The sequence below is a fragment of the Melanotaenia boesemani genome, chromosome 3, assembly GCF_017639745.1.
Source record: "Melanotaenia boesemani isolate fMelBoe1 chromosome 3, fMelBoe1.pri, whole genome shotgun sequence".
In the NCBI taxonomy this organism is placed as follows: domain Eukaryota; kingdom Metazoa; phylum Chordata; class Actinopteri; order Atheriniformes; family Melanotaeniidae; genus Melanotaenia; species Melanotaenia boesemani.
Genome location: NC_055684.1, coordinates 6531677 through 6549207, shown reverse-complemented (window position 1 = coordinate 6549207; position 17531 = coordinate 6531677). Strand labels below are relative to the sequence as shown.

The 17531-nt window shown below is 41.0% G+C and overlaps 1 protein-coding gene across 3 annotated transcripts in view; it reads left to right on the top strand.

The window, feature by feature from the left end:
* Positions 1 to 235: 235 nt before the first annotated feature.
* Positions 236 to 17531, top strand: part of cntn2 (contactin 2) — a 42305-nt gene continuing 25009 nt past the window's right edge. The window contains exons 1-4 of one of the 3 annotated variants that reach the window (XM_041981289.1): positions 236 to 488; positions 11401 to 11510; positions 16308 to 16449; positions 17285 to 17457. In XM_041981289.1, the coding sequence (XP_041837223.1) occupies positions 11450 to 11510; positions 16308 to 16449; positions 17285 to 17457 (376 nt within the window). In that variant the 5' untranslated portion in view covers positions 236 to 488; positions 11401 to 11449. The other 2 variants (XM_041981291.1, XM_041981290.1) reach the window with 2 other exon arrangements.

The window sequence follows — 17531 nt, the reverse complement described above, 5'->3', positions numbered from 1 at the left end:
AGGAGCAACACTGACCCAAAACTTGGCTTGAGTTGTTTATTTATTTATGTATTTTTAGCTATTTAATTTAATTTTAATTTTAATTTTAAAAATGATGGATGGATGGATGGATGGATGGATGGATGGATGGATGGATGGATGGATGGATATTTAGCATGCTACATTGTGTAGGATGCAGACCGGAAGTTGCTGTGTTTTTCTGGTGGACTTGACAGGGGTGTGATTGGAGCAGAAGGTGAATGAAAGAAATGAGGGATGAGGAGGGGAGGATGAATTAGAGGGAGGGGGCTCCGTCCTTGAATCCAGCTTCAGTCAGACCTGGTCCTGCAGAGGAGCAGCAGTGGACCTGAGAAGCAGACAGAACTGAGCCGTGTGGACCAGTCAAGGCTCGCTTTCATCATCAGAGTGACGCTCGCGCTGCGCATCGCTTCGTCTCGTGCGCACCGACAGCGGGTTCCCGGACTGAAGACGAGCTTTATCACTGCAAGGTAAACAAGCCGTCAGCCTCCTTCTTCCTGGCTGCTCCTCATCCTCCCTCTCTGTTGCATAACTGGAACTGGGACCAGAACCAGCAGCGATGTAGCTCTCCAGGAGGATTTTAAAGCTGGTCTCGGCTGGTTTTGATCCAGTAACGGGTGTTTGGTGTCCCGTTTTTGCCGCAGTAGCTCGGTGTGCGTCGGACGGATTCACAGTTTCATGTTAGGTAAACCAAGCCGAACATTTCTGCTCGAATGTGCTCAGAAAGGTCGGTCAGCTGCGTCTTCACGAGGTCCTAAAAGAGATCAGGGCAGATTTTTGAAAGCCGCACGTGCATTGTGCACGTTGATGTGTGGAGCTGCAGGGCTCAGCTCTGTCCCGGGTTGTGCTCCTGAAGAGGGGCCAGTCGGGGCCCGAGGAGCGGGGCCACACTGAAACAAGAGAAGTGAGTAAACCGATTGAATTGCAGTTAAAAACGATAAGCTCGGACGTTGGGAGGTGATGCATGTAGAAAATATTCCAGCTCCACGTGAGAGATGTTTATGTGAGTTTTCTTGTCTGTGAGGAGCTTCGGTCAGTTTTAGGTAACAGTTTTCAAGAAGTATTTGTTTACAATTACCTTTGCCTTTCATTACATTTCAAAGTGCCTTAAAACTTTAGTAAAAGACTAGAAAATCCTCTGGAAAACTGAATGTATTATAAACAGATTTCTCCAGCACGTGCTCAGGTTGCCTGCTGAAGATGGCAAACAGGAGTGCCTATAAAACAAATAAACAAAACAACAAATAAATAAATAAGAACTGAGAACTGATGTTAAATAAGAAGAAATAGATAAACACAGATTTTTATGAGCTAATGTTTCTTCGTGGTGACATCCAGACACATTTAAAACTTTTTACTTCACAAACTGATTTCAGCTTAAACTCTGCATCTTCAACAATCAGGTTTTTTTTGTTCCAGTCATGTTGGCAGACGGATACTTTTTGTTCTGATTCTGTGTTCCATCTTCCATCCATACCCTCCATCCTCCATCCCTATCCTCTGTCCTCCATCCACCGTCCGAAATCTTCTGTCCACTTTCCTCTATCCTCCATTCTTTGTCCATCATCCAATGTCCTCCATCCACCATCCACCATTCACTATCCTCCACCCTTCATCCTCCATCCCTATCCTCCATCCTCCGTCCTGTCAGACTGAATGATACTGATCTGCTCAGACAGTGTGGACATCTGGGTGAGTTCTGCTCTATTTCAGTCAGAATTCAGCTTTTTACTTTGATTTCCTGCCCTGGTGTGTGATTATTCTGTGAGACTGCAGTGTGTCCCACAGACCAGGTAGTAATTTGTGGTCCTCCCCTGGTGCCGGTGAGGGAATGGAGTGTGGCAGTGTCATGTTGGTCAGTGGAAATCGTCATCGGGGTGAATGTAAAGTGTATTCAGTGGGCGACGTTCAAACACACACTTTCTGAGCTGCTATATTAAATATACACCTGTGCTTATCTATTGTTCATCAATCACCTGCTGAGACCATTTTAAGCTACAACAAGCATTTGAAATTATTCAGCTCAATCCTGATTCTTAAAAGTAAGTTCTTTAGAGAGGAGAGAGAACAACGAGAGCTGAAATGTTTCCACCTCACCTGTTTCAGCAGCTGTCTTACAGCAGCATTATGGCTGCTGTTCTCCTGGCTTAAATCTCCCGAGCGGCACCGAGTTGTTCAGCGCTGTTTGATGGCTAGGAACATTTGAAATGATATAGTAGTTAATAACATTTACTAGCCACAGCCATTTGACCGTTCAACTTTATGTCATACCTCCTAAAGCTGCTTTGTGTCCTCCGGACGAGGAAAAAACTTTTAAATACTCATTTGGATTAAAGCAGCAAACATTCAGTCAATGAAATAGTAATAGAGCAGAACAATTTCTTTAGGGCTGTAAAATGACTTTTAATCAGAATAATCACAGCTTAGAAATGAATTAATTGTGATTAATCACCATTCGGGACTGAAATACGCCTGTTTTTACTGTATTGTATCAACAGAACGAGCCGATTTACTGTTAACTGACCTTCATCTGGGTAAACGTCAGATGCATAATTCATCCAGTATCATCTCACCAACCGTCTCCATGGTGATAAAATCTGTCCTAAAACCAGCAGATGTGACGATGAAGTTAAACAGCCAACACTGATGAAGAAACTCTGATGAAACTGATCTGGATAAAAACATGTTTTTTCTTTTATCGTTGAGGTGTAAGTGATAAAAGTCCCACAGCAGCATCACACAAAGTAAAAAAGTAAAGTAAAAAAAAGATCATTGGCTTTTTTCTTTTTTTAAGCTTTTCATCACTTTTTTCTTTTACATTAAATGATCACTGTATGTTTGTTACCATCAGTTCAATATTTTATAAAATCTAGACCTTGAAAAGGTCTCTTTTGTGGGTACGGGTTTGTAAAATTGGACTGTGCAGGACTCAGGTCTTGGGATTCCTAAATTTACTGTAGTGTGCAGAACATACACGTTTTTCTGAACACACACTGTTGGCTTTGTTTTTCCTCCTACCCAAACAACACTCTGCATCACTTCCTTCCTCTTCTTCTTCTTCATGGTCTGTTTAGAGCAGTGTGAATGAGCCCTTAGTTTTAGTTATTTGAAGTACCGTGTTTAGCTATATTTATAATTTTAGCGTGATAAATCTAATGAGAAATCTAATTAGATTATAACTGGACAACAATGAAGTGGCTTGAATTGGACTGTGTCTGTAAAAGTGACTTTGCTGATGATTTTATTGTGGCCTGGCGCTGCAAAAACAAAGCTGAATTTAATATATTTAGACAGAACGGTGATACAGAACACATCTGTATTTTCCATGAACATTTTCTGTTATAATATTTATGAGAGTACTACACATAAGTATTTATTTTCCTATCTTTCATATTCAGGATTTTCAAACAAATAATTCCAAGTTTCTTTTCAGTTATGGGCTAGAAACCGTGAAAGAAATGCAGACAGATTATCTCAGGTGGTTTTGGATGTCCTTGCCTGTAAAAAATGGCTGAATGTGGGTTCAGACACAGCTGCTGCTCCGCTCTGAGCTGGAAGAGGAAACGTGAACGCCCTGCTGTCCTGGCAACCGACCCGGTTTGTTCAGCATGTTGGTCCATTAAACGCTCTGCTTGTGTTTGACAACATATGCAGGATAAGTCGCTAATTACCGTGAGAAGAGATGATACTGGAGCTGCATCATCATCATCATCGTATTTATCATCATTATTATCAATGTCATCATTATTATCATCATCATCACCATCACAGTTTTTCAGAATCTCAAACTTTTTTCTTTGTTTTCAGTTTGTTCATTTAGTAGCAGATCACTCCAGACTTAAGTCCAGTTTAATCCAGTAAAATCCAGCTCATTCTGATCTGGTTCAGTCCAGTCCAGCGAGATCACATGTAGAAAAAACTGTCTCCCAAGTTAACCCCGAAGTTCTTCATCCTGAGTTCTCAAGGGGCAGCAGGTGGGTCCTTCACTCGACTCATGTTTGGGTAGCTAATGCAGGGTCGGGACAGCAGACGGTGTCCATGGCCCCTGGGGCCCGTGCTGTGGGGTCTCCAGCTGGGGCCTTCCTTTGCCGTCTCCTGGGTGGGTGCGTGGCTGTCCCTGCAGTCAGCTGCCTGGGTATCCTGCTCCGTGGGGGCTGCTGGTTGCCCGGGCCTTGGAGCCCTCTTTGTCTTTTTCTGATTCTTGGATTTTTCTGTTCGGGTACTGATTGTATGCTCGTTTTATATATTTTGTATCTTTGTCTCCTTTTTATCCTCACAAACCCCCATTTATGTTCCTCCTGTCAGGTCCAGCATTAATAATTCAAAACTAAGTAATAATACTTCAGTATCTAGAGGAACCTTTTATCCATAAGGCTGATTTGGCAAAGCACATTTGTTCGATGCAACTCTGCAGCTGGACCATGATTCTGCTGTCATGATGCTGGACAGGAGGAGGTTAAAAAAAAGTTTGGTTCTTCCTTTAAAAATTTCCAGTTCTTCAGATGGAAACGATTATTTGTCAGAATCAAAGATTGGACCCTTTCCAGCTGTTCAGGTCGACACACCATTACCTGCTGACAAACAGTCACAATTTAACCTGAGCTGGGTTTAAGTTTGGCTTAAGGTGAAATGTGAGCAGACTGATTTCATTTGCTGGTTGAACATGAAATAGAGATGAGTTCAGGAAAGCGGGAGAACATTTAAAGTCTTTGCTGCAAAACAGTATTTATCCCACCTGATTCCATCTAGTTGAAAAAGTTCTTTTAGTAAAATATTTTAGTTGAATATTTGTGTAAGTATAACACAGACACAGACACAGATATGAGTATTTAGTATAATTTCTTTTCCAGACTGGCTCCTTCTTCCTTCCTGGTTACGGCTCCTTCACAGTGAACTAGATTTGGTTATCAGTTACGTTTAATGCTGCTGAAGTCATGCTATTGTTTCAATTCTTTAGGGAAAGTGACCCAGCGGCTCTAGGTGGCAATGGACAGCTCATCCAGTCATTTCAGATTTATCTGTTTTTCAAGGTGTCCTCAGGTGTTAAGAGTGCATTAAAACATATCCGGTCTTTGCTAAAAAGTGAGAGCAGCTGTCTGTTACTTTATCTGGCCATGATGGACCTGAGGATTATCTTATTATGTCTTCTGATGTCATCAGTGGGACTCCTCAGCTACCTTGACTTTTGCTTTGTTGTGCTGACTCCATAATTTAACGTTCTACAATGATCATCAGATTTAATAGAAGGCCCACAGATTAAGTTGGTCTGAAGATGAGACACAATTTCCCCTCAAATCTAATGGGAAAGTGTGGTATTGTATCGATGGGTCATATGTTAATGCTGGTAGATATGATCTCCGTATAAAAACATTACAATATTTTGCGATTCTGTTCATTATTTTTATAGACACAATTTCTAGGTGCAGCCGAGGTGTTGAGGGGATCCGGTTCGGTGGCCTCAGGATTGGGTGTCTGCTCTTTGCGGATGATGTGGTTCTGTTGGCTTCGTTGGGCCGCGATCTTCAGCTCTCACTGGAGCGATTCGCAGCCGAGTGCGAAGCGGCTGGGATGAGAATCAGTACCTCCAAGTCCAAGACCATGGTCCTCAGCCGGAAAAGGGTGGAGTGCTCTCTCCGGGTCTGCGATAGGGTTCTGCCCCAAGTGGAGGAGTTCACGTATCTTGGGGTCTTGTTCATGAGTGAGGGAAGGATGGAGCGGGAGATGGACAGGTGGATCGGTGCGGCGTCTGCAGTGATGCGGACTCTGCATCGATCTGTCGTGGTGAAGAAGGAGCTGAGCCAAAAGGCAAAGCTCTCTATTTACCGGTCGATCTACGTTCCCACCCTCACCTATGGTCATGAGCTGTGGGTAGAGCCCGAAAGAACAAGATCATGAATGCAAGCAGCCGAAATAAGTTATCTCCTCAGGGTGGTCGGGCTCTCCATTGAAGATAGGGTGAGAAGCTCGGTGATCTGGAAGGGGCTCCTCCGAATCGAGAGGAGCCAGATGAGGTGGCCAGATTAGGATGCCTCCTGGAAGCCTCCCTGGTGAGGTGTTCTGGGCACGTCCCACCGGAAAGAGGCCCTAGGGAAGACCCAGGACACGCTGGACCGACTACATCTCTTGGCTGGCCTGGGAAAGCCACGGGATCCCTCCGGATGAGCTGGTGAATGTGGCCGGGAAAGGGAAGTCTGGGTTTCCCTACTTAGGCAGCTGCCCCCGCGACCCGACTCCAGATAAGCGGCAGAAGATGGATTGATGGAATATTTTGTGAGCTCTAGTGGTTGTGACTTTAACTGCATGTGAAGTGTAAAAATAAATAAAAAAAAACAGAATCATTTGAACTCTGATCAGGATTATTTTCGTGTAGAGCCGCCACCCTAACAAAAAAGAAATTGGGACCTCATCACGTTGTAAATTGATAGTTTATCATAAAAACGTAAAAGATATGTTGTTATAAGGTGACCATTTTTATTGTAAGAACATGAATGTACTGTATGCAGATATTGTCGCGTCCTAGAAATATTGCCGCAAAATAAATTTCATGGAAGTTTTTTTTTGTCAAGCAGAAACATTTCACTTCTTTTTGTCAAGGATTAATTCTTCTACTCTGATTGATTGTTGTACACACAGCAATGTGGGACAGTTATGAGTAGCAAGTATGTCACATGAGACGCTGCATGTGTGAGTGTGTCTGGGTGTATTTGTGTTGCTTTTGGGTAACATGTACCAGTGGTTATGCCTGTCCTCTGAAAACTAAAATAAAAATAATTATATAGGCTATATGCACCACTAGGACTGGGAGAATCATTTCTGTGACCACCAAACACAGTTAATTAATTAAAAGTCCAGGTAAACAAAGCCTGAAAAAATATGTAAACACATATGAAATTACGCGGGGAGCCGCGTCAGACGACATGAACATGGATTAACAACACCTATACTGAATCTCACAGATTCCAAAACTGTAAGTTTCATCCCACTATGACCAAGATTCACCAAACCAGATGCAAAAAGGGCCCAATTTATGCTTCACGTTTGCAAAACATGTTATAAAATGTCTTACTTTGCTTCCCGTAAAACTTATATCCAGGACAAATCATTTTTTTTAGTTAAAAAAAAAAAATTTTTAGCTCATTGTCTTTTACGATCAGTTTTCTGTTAAAAAAATCTCAATTTTCTGCACATTTGCATGGGTTTTGACGGACAATATTCTTTTTCTTCTTTCTAAAATGCCAGAAAGAAAACCTCTCTTCATTTTAATAATGATGTCTCTGGATTTCATCAGACGCACGCTGCAGCAGGACGAACCTCTGCGTGTGGTTTCTCTGTGTTCAGACCCAGTGAGAAAGAAATTTGAGAATAAAAAACTGCGTTAACGCGTTAAACATTAACAGCATTACCTAATTAATGCGTTAACGCGCGTATCCGGTGTGTGTTGGGAACTCTTTAATGCCCCGTTGTTTGAAGTGCGGTTCTGGGCTGTCTTTATTCGAATTTTGTGGCCCTCATCCTTACCCCTTACCCTTCATCCAAAAGAGAAATGAAATAGCCCTTTCTCTAACGTGTAAGTAGGGAGAGGGCTAAGGGGTGGAAATGAAATATAGCCTTAAGTCCTCTCCTCAAAACAACCGGAGTCTCATCTGTAGCTCCCTGAAATTCTGTTTTTTCCATCACAGTCTCATCCCGATTCTGAGGTGGATGGAAAACCCATGAGTGGAGCAGGAGAAGGAGGGAAAGTGACTCAGTGAATTGGCAGCAGAGAGATTTTGTATCTGAAATCTTTCGGTCAGAATTTATTGTTACAAAGACTGAAAGTGTTTGGACATAAAAAGCTCATCGGTTGACTCGAGTGAGACGTGGTGAAGTGGACTATGGCTTTTTTGTTGTTCTGTAACGGTCACAGATATAATGGAGGTGTTTCTGCGTGATCCGATGAAGTCAGTCTCAGTGAGCATGAAGTCATCCTGCTGCCTTTGTTAGAGGATGAGGAGGGTGGCTGGTTGGTTCAGCTCAGTCACCACAATGTCCCCACAGTCCGCTGGGTTCTGGATGGACAGTTTGACAGCTCAGTATCTGTCAGTGTGAATACTCTTGCTTTTTTTTAATCCATTCAATGTGCTGAGCTCCTAAAACTGATAGACCAGCATGTGGTCAGAAGAAAAGATTTGCATGACTTATTTTTCACCTTTTAGTTTTTACAACTTAACAGGAAAAACTGGCCTGTTTTCCTGAAACAGCTGGAAAATGTTTCTCCATCTATTTAGTTGCTTGTTACAAAATGAGACATAGATCTTTCAGAGTGATGGAGGAACATTCAGAGCAGTGGTTCCCAACCTTTTTTCTGCAGGGACCCCTTCATGCATATACTAAAAAGCCATGGACCCCCTGCTCCACCTCGTGCTGAAACTATACTTGGTTTTATGCTTTCAAAAGTTAGATTCTCTCCATAAATAATGTTTTCTGGGTGAGTCCTGTCCTTCAGTAAAGCCAAAGTTAAATTAAGTTAATTAAATTAACATATAGTCTTAGTTTTTTTCTTTTTCTTAAAATAATGTGTGGACATCAATCACAGCCCGAATTCTCAAAGCCTCAAGGAGCCCCTGTGCTCTCTGGAGGACCCCAAGGCTGGAAACCACTAATTCAGTGTAATGTTTCTGTTTTTCTGAAGAGTTATATGAGGTTTTGGTATCAGGTTCTGTTTGGTTCAGACAAGCCACAGAGTTTTCTTAGAGAGAGAACCTTGATGAAACTCGTGAGGTTTGGATAGTTTAGGATGTGGATGACTTGGTTTCCTACAGAAAGCTACAGCTGCAGTGTGCTGCCAGTCAGACTCCACATTAAAACAATCTCCATGAGGAGGAAGCAGCACCGTGTGTGATTTACAGAGAACCTGAAGCCAAATTAATACAGGGCTAGATGATATAATCCCAAACAATATCATGGTTAATTGAACATGTTGCCTTGATTACAATTTTATTAGCAATTATTTTAGTATTGTTTTATTTTAGCTTTCTTAGCTTGCAAATATTTTCATAATAGAAGAGTAGATATCGATTTTATAAGAAGTGAAAGGAAGCACACACAGCTGAACTATATGTGGTCATTCAATGAATATTTTTAAATATGTTTTAAACCCATTTAAATAATTCACATGATCAAGATTACTTTGATTATTGCTTCTGAAATCACAGAAGTGTTTCACAGTGTGTTGAACTGACAGAAAGTGGCTGATATTCAGTGAAAACACACAGTCTCTGTATTCTCTGTGTATTGAACATTCCCACCCGCTGCAGGTGATGGCCCTTTCATAAGTATGAAAACATGGAAACAAACTTACTATAGGAAAATAGGTTTTACTGTCTTTATTTCTCAGTTAAAAACTACATTTGTTCTAATAAAAACTACAGGATGGTAGAATGGATCAAATTGAGGTGGGCTGGTCTTAAACATAAAACTGAAAATTGGTTAGACTCCGGCCCTGCCTCGCTGTCCCATCTTCATCTTCTTTATTTATTTATTTAATTTAATTAGGACAATGCACATTAATAAACACTTTGTATTAATACATGACATTGTGTAAATATGCTGGATTTAGCTAAAAGCTATTTTCCATCCGTAGTCCTCGGACATTTACAGACAAGACATACAACAACAGATATCATTTACAATACACAAAAAACAATCAAACAATATATCACACACATTAAACCTCACCTATGTTGACAGGTTTGACTGTGTTTGAGCCATTTTTTGAGTTCTTTTTTAAAAGACTATAAGGGTGGAGCTCTCTCGTATAGAAGTTGGAAGACTATTCCAATTCATGCAGCCCTTAACAGCAATGGTGTTTTGTCCTGTGGCAGTCTGCCTAAATGGACCCTCACAGTCCCCTCTGGAGGCAGATCTGGTCCTGAGGTTACTGTCTCTACGTATGATAAATTCCTCCGGGGGGGCTAAGCCATGAAGAGATTACTAGATGAGAAAAGCATAAAGTTTTAAAATTTTCAAAACTTAAAAGATTGTATTTCAATAAAATTTCACAGTGGTGAGTTGAATATGCTTTTTGGTGAACACCTTGATAGCTCTTTTATAAAGTTGTGCTATAGGTTTTAGTACTGTGGTGCCTGCAAATGACCATATTGTAAAACAATATTCTATATGAGACAAGCTCATGCAGTGAAGGTATGATTTAGCAGCAACAGTTGAATTAAAAGGCCTGATTTGCTTAAAGTTTTGAAGATTAAATTTTACTGTGTTAACCACTTTTTTCACATGTTTTTTTAAAGGTAAGATTTGAGTCCCATGTGTTTCCCAGGTACTTAAATTGGGATGCCATTTCAATTACCTCCCCACCTATAGATATGTTTAGGCTGTTTTTGTAAATGTCATGCAATAGTTTTGTTTATGTTAAGCATAAGATTATCATCATTAAGCCAGTCTTGGATACCTTTTGCAAACACATGGAAGCGAGAGCACATTACCCTAGGTTTATCCTCACTGCTACCAGACGTCCATTTTAGAGTTCAATTCAAAATTCTTGTTTGTTTTTAGATCTTTAAATGATCTCGTCCCTACCTCTCTGTGCTGCTGGATCCCCTTCCGAACGCTCAGGTCAGCTGACCAGCTGCTCTCGGATGTGCCAAGGACACAACGGAAGCTCAGAGAGGACGAGGATTTTGCCATTGAGGCTGCCAAATTGTGGAGTTCGTTTTGCATATTAGTAACTTTTCTTCTTTGACTGTGTTTGAATTTGTTTATTTATTGTTTATTAAAGCCCACCTCTTTAGTCTGCCTGGTCATTTGATTTTATATTGATTTATTGTTTCAACTTTTTTGTTTTTATGCTTTTATTTGTGGCTCCTTTACTTTTACTTATTTTTAGATATTTCTTTACAAGTTACTTATTTCTAAGGCATTTTATTCATGTTCAGCACTTTGGTGTGTGGTTGCTGTTTGTAGGTGCTTTGTTAATAAAGTTGGCTTGGCTTCTGTCACACCAACGATCATCTGTGAAGACAAAACATTTAAAATAGTCAAAGTCATAAAAAATGTCCTGATATACAAACAGAAAGAAACTGCAGCACATCTGAGAGGAAGACAGATTTCTCTCATTTCTTCTCAGCATCACTTCTTACAGTGAAGAAGCTTCTCTTGGTTCACTCAGTCTCAAAGGATAAACTGCGTTAAACTATGTTGGGATTTAAAAACAGCTCTTTGCTGACTTCTGGTCTTGCTACACTTTATCTTGTGTATGAACCCTTCAGATATTGACAGATGTTCTGTGCTGCTCGTTTCTGTTTTTACAGCCTTGTTGTGATGAAACATGTCATCTCTGAGCTGACGTTCAGGGTTTTCATTAACACCATCTTGTCTTTTGAGCAGGCAACGGCTGGACGACTCTTCTCCCAGCGAGTGATAAAGTTGGATCCAGATGATGGGAGTTTTCCTGGGTCTGTTTGTCCTCGGCTCTGTGGTTCTAAGGGCAGTTACTGGTAAGTTGGACTTTAACTCTCATTAACCTCTTCTTGATCTACAGATTGATTGATTTTTTATTTATTTTTATTTTTTGTCTTCTGTATGAAATGACATCCCCAAAATAAATGAATGAAATAAAAAAAATAGATAAAAGTAAGACCTGATTTATAATTTTGGCTGCTAGCTTGTCCCACAGTGATGAGACCGACATCTTTGCATTCAGCAGTTTCACGTGACACCCTGGTTGTGTGGTTTGCTTGAAGTGGAGAAATTAGGGAAAGGTGGATATCTCATTTGGCAGGGTATCTGTCTCCCATGCGGGACACCTGAGTTTGAACCCCGTAATGCACGAATATTAACACCTTCCAGTTGGGTCCTTAGGCAAGACCCTTAACGCTTCTGAATAACCACCTTCAGATGTAAGTCGCTTTGGAGAAAAGAGCCTGCTGCATGACTGTAGAAGACGTGGACAGTTAAGTTCAAATGTTTTTGTTGCATTCTCATATAATTGCTTAGGGTTTGAAATGTGTTTGGTTTGGATACCAGTGCTTGGTAGAGTCTTTTAGCTGAGTTTCTCCTGGTCATTTTGATATGCTGTATGTTAGGATTGCTGCTTCGTAGTGTCTGCAAACATCTTCTGTACTGTAGGATCTCTACAGCTGGCTGCAGAGTGGTCTCTATTCAAGAACAGGTCAAACTGGTGGATCTGGTTAGTTTCGCATTGCAGCTGGTGTTGGCATGTAGTGTAGGAATAAACAAAATATTTTAATTATTTAATTTATTTATAAAATTTATTTCTTTATTTAATTTTGCTGGTTCGAGCCTCGGCTGGGGGGTTCAAACAGTGGCCTTTCTGTGTGGAGTTTGTGTCTTCTCCCTGTGTAGGCGTGGGTTCTCCTTGGTCCAAAAATGGGCATGTTAGGTCAGCTAGTCACTCTAAATTCTTCCTGGGAGAGTGTGAATGTGAGTGGTTGTTTGTTTCTCTGTGTTGGCCCTGCAATGGACTGGCGACCTGTCCAGGTGTACGTGCCTCTCACCTGCTAATTGCTGGGATAGGCTCCAGCTTTACCCTGAATTAGACTAAGCAGTATAGAAAATGGATGGTTTGTAAAGTAAAGTTATGATGACAGAAGAAGACCAAAAGTCCACAAGGTCCATGAGAGTTCTAATAGATGTGTGGGTGTGCTGCAGAGAGATGAGTGGATTCAGATGATGGTTAACAGCTTTAAAGGTGGAGTTTCTAACTAAATCAAAGGTCAGTGACAGAAAAATGTAATCTGTTAAAAACGGTTTCAAATGGTATATAATAACTTTACTAAAATAACTGTTGCATTTTTATCCACTTGCTGTGGGTCCACATACATGACGCCATATTTGTGCCACCATTTACGCTACAGTGTCTCTGAATGGACACACAGCTCAGTGTGTGAAGCTTTAAAACTGCAGTAACAGCTTTGTTTGATAGCTGTTAGAGGACCGTTTGGTATAACGGTAAAAGGACCGTAGAAGAAGACAGTAAACATGTACACAGTGTTGAAGTAGTTACCTGTAGTGCAGCCATCCGGCAGTGAGGGAAAAGGTGATAAGTACAGATTTTGACATGTTCAGTGACTCTCTGTAAATGCCAGTACTACAGTAACAGGATCTTTTTTTTTATCTCCGCTGAAGTGATTTAGTGAACACAGTAAAGGCCCATTTATGCTCCCTTATGTACGAAATAGATACGACCATTTCAAGCATCACCGGTCCTTCATACTTCCATGTGTCTCTTACGTTGTCATGGTTGTTAAGTCAATTCATCCACTAGTGGCAAGTGCTCAGTTCAGAGTTCATTTCCACAATCTGATAGTCAGTTTCAGACACTGGTTGGTGGGGGTAATGCTCCAATGTGAGTTGTTGGGAACCACCCAACATGCCCCACATACTCATGCAGCCTTTCTTCAAAAGCTGCCGACATCGCCACAGTTCTTGTCCTCGTCGTCCTCTTCTTCTTTTTATTCCTCTTCTTCTCCGGTTTGTTCCTCTCACAGGTCACATGTCAGCTTTACCATTCAACACTGTCCCCGCGGTTTCCAGTGGTATTGCTCTGATTGCTGCGTGAAGCGATGGATCCGCAGACCCCCGAAAACGGATCAAATATGCACGTAAACAACGTAGGAGACGGACAAAAGTGTTTCCACATTCTGACGTCAGAATGTGGAAACACTCGTCAGGATACGCAGACGGACCAACGTGAAAGTGTTCTTTCATCTGCGTATCCGTCTTTTGCGCCAAGCAAAAATGGGCCTTAACACTGAACAACTGTTTTCCATGAAGTTCATGTTCACGTGATGCCGTTAACAGTTGAATTTAACAACAGGTGAGTTGTTAGGAGGCAGATTGGGTGGAGAAATGAGGCCCTCATCCCTCATTGTCTTTTCACAGATCTGAAGCCTGGTTTGGAAAACTATCACACATGAAATGAAAAAGTTTAGATTTGATAGTTTCCTGTGAGAAGTTTGGATGTTTGGCTGTTCTGGAACAAAAGACACGTAGTGGCAGAAATGATCATTCCTGATTAGAGGAGGGGTGAGAACTGGTACCTAGCACTGCTGTTCAGTCCATTGTCCAGCTGATCTTCCAGGTATCTGTACGCCTCCCCTACATCCACCTCTTCCCCCAGGATGTAGACAGTGCTTTGTTTCCTACTGTTCCTCTTGAAGTCAACAGTCATCTGTTTGTTTTTGTTTGTATTCAAGATGACGTGATTATTTCTGCACCATCTCAGAAACTGATCGACCGGTTCTCTGGACTCAGCTGCAGAGTAATCAGAGTATTTCTGAAGATGACTGGACTCAGAGTTGTATTGGAAGTCTGAGGTGTACAGTGTGAAGGGAAATGGTGAGAGTACAGTCCCTTGTTACTGACCACAGGAACACAGAAGCATTATGGAAACTGTCACTTACATCCAAAAAAAGCAGTGGAATCTCCAAATTCCATCAGCAGTTGATTTATTAGACCTGATTCAGAGTAAGAGAGTTAAGTCTGGCAGTCAGGAATCAAAGATCCTGCAGTGTTTCACAGCTGATTAAAAGTTTTTGCTCATTTGGAGCCATTGTCCCTCCAGGTCTTTGGGGGTTTCTGCTAGGAAAAGCCCAACCCAAAAACAATCGATTATTTATCTGTAATTCAGTGTAAACCATTTTAGTATGAAAATAAAACTAACTCAAGAGGTGGACGCATCACAGCAGATACCACTATGTTAAAGTACCCGAGGATGGAACATAGAAAACAATGAAGGATTTTTTTTATTTTTATTGCATTTTATATTATATAACCTCATTATAAACCTCCAGAAAACCATGAATGATCACAGCCAAGCCAACTTTATTTATAAAGAACTTTAAAAACAGTAAGTACTGACCAACATGATGAACAGTAAGAATACATAAAACATTTTAAAAAGACATCAATTTAAAAACATAATAAAACAAAGTAAAATAAGACCAAAACTAAAATAATAAAAAGATAAAAATATATAAAAACCAAAAATAATATTAAAATATAATAAAATCAACTCTCACGCTTTGTGAGAAAAGAAAAGAAATGGATTTTAAGTATGGATTTAAAAATGGACAGTGTGTCTAACTGCAGCCAGTTCCACAACCGAGGAGCTGCCCCTGCAAAAGCTCTGTCCCCTCTGAGCTCACGTCACGTCCTCGGCACATCCAAGAGCCGCTGGTCAGCTGACCCGAGCGGCCAGGAGGCGGAGTGAACATGCAACAGCTCAGAGAGGTCGGACATGTGCAAAGATTCATGGAGCTGAAGTGAAACAGAGCTTAGTTACAGAGGTTTTTGGTGAAGAAATAGCCAGGTGGAGGAAAACACTGCAAATAGGTGGATCTGTGGATAAACAAATACTTTCTGTAAATCTGAGTTACAAGGGCTAAATCTCATCGTAACTCTGGCGTCGATCAGCTGATTTACGTGATTGATCCTTAATTTGATTACGAGATCCACTAGAGTTATGCTGATGTCACCATGGTTACATTCATATCACCAGTTATCAAGGACACAGAATGACTGACACCTGTCGTTGTCCAATCAAATCCATGTAACCAGGCAGAAAATGGTGATTTTGGAGGGAAAACTGCTCAACAAAGACACGGTGAAATGGAGTTTTCCAGTAAATGTGGTTTTATCCTGGTGAATAGAAGTTTTGGATGCCAGACAGCAAAGTTAAGAAAGAATTTATTATCTTTTTCAGATGTGAAGCAGGATTTTGCTTTTTCTGCTTCTGGTTCAGTAAGTCTTGGTTGGAGATTTTGAAACTTAAAGTTTTATACTAGAGATGTTTGTCGGTGTATAGTTCATGGGGTAAACAGGTGGGGCCATCATTTGTTTTTACATCTAATAGTTTACCTGCTGTTTTAATTGTGTGCTGATTTAGTTGTATTTGGTGGTTTTATTGAGCTTTTAGCTAAGGCGTTTTGCTGAGCGGACACCACAAATGTTTAGATTGACATAACACACCTGACCTTCCACTCTGTGAAACCAGATGCTAATGCCTGCACCTGACTCCTTCATCAGGACAAAACCAACAGGAAAAACAAAGCAAAGACGGTTCTACGTATCAAATTGTTCCTATATTTTAAACACTTACTCCATGTGACAGAGAAACACAATTACAAGTAGACATGTGCATGTGAGGCATCACCACAGAGCCATGTCAGGGTGTCATGAGCAGAGCGAACCATAAACATAAACGTATGCTACATAAACGTAACCATAAATGTTCCTCATGCAGCATGTCTCTTTTCAAATGTGGTTTTCAGGTGGAGATGTGTGTGTGTCAGGTCATGACAGCGGGCCTGTTTTTGAAGAACAGCCGAGCAGTTTAATTTACCCAGAAGGCCTGACTGAAGGCAAGATAACCCTCAGCTGCCAGGCCAGAGCCAGTCCAGCTGCTTCCTACAGGTGGGTAACACACAGAAATAAAAGATGTGGGCCACAGATGTTCATCTGTGTGTTTGGAAATACCAGAACTACTTTAACCAGATTATGAGGCTAAAATGATGTGAAATGAATGTATGAATAGATATAGCAGCATAAAGGCCGACCAGAAGAAGAAAGCAGAATTTATTACTAACAGAACTTTGTGGAAATAACACACAGATCAACAGAGACCAAACCTTTTCTCATCTGCACATCATTCTCTCAAGTCTTGGCTTTCAGGAGAAAAAATATTGTCATTGAAACAAACACACAAGAGAAACTATTTCCATATTTTCACTTTTTCCTATTATCATTTTTGTTCTTTTAGGACAGACATATAACTCTGCCCATCTGTTGGCCTTTGAAATGAAAATGAAAAATACTCCCAGAGGGAAATTTTAATTTGCTGCTCCTGACATTACCGTCAATTTAAACCATGTCATTGGTGGAAAATTTTGACAGAAAGTGGCTTCATCATAATTGCTAGGTCTAAATAGAGGTCTCTTAGCAACATAGTAGTGATAGTGACTTTTTTCTGTTGTTTTTATAATGAAAATGTGAAAAAATAAGGGTGTTATCATGATCCCTCATTGTGAATTTCTAGTCTCTGAATAAACACTACATAAACCTCCTTTATTCAGAGCAGAGATATAAATATCTGGAAAATTACAGAGTAAATACATACTACCATTCCTGAGAAACTGTTGATGAAATAAGTGATAATGCTCAGAGTTTTAAGGGTTAAAGGAATCAGAGGTGCACGCTGTTACCTCTCAGCTCGGTGCTCTAAATTTCCACCCTGACTTTTGTCTTGCAGGTGGCTTTTGAATGGAACTGAGGTCCCACTGGGTTCGGACCGGTACACTCTGGTGGCTGGTAGCCTGGTGATCAACAGCCCCGAGCCGTCTCAAGATGCAGGATCGTACCAGTGTCTGGCCATCAACCGCTGTGGGACCATCATCAGCAGAGCCGCTAGCCTGAAGTTTGGCTGTAAGGGAGGAACATCTGGATCTGCCTGCATCTGTCACTCTGTGTTTAATTTATGATCATTTTAATTAATTGTA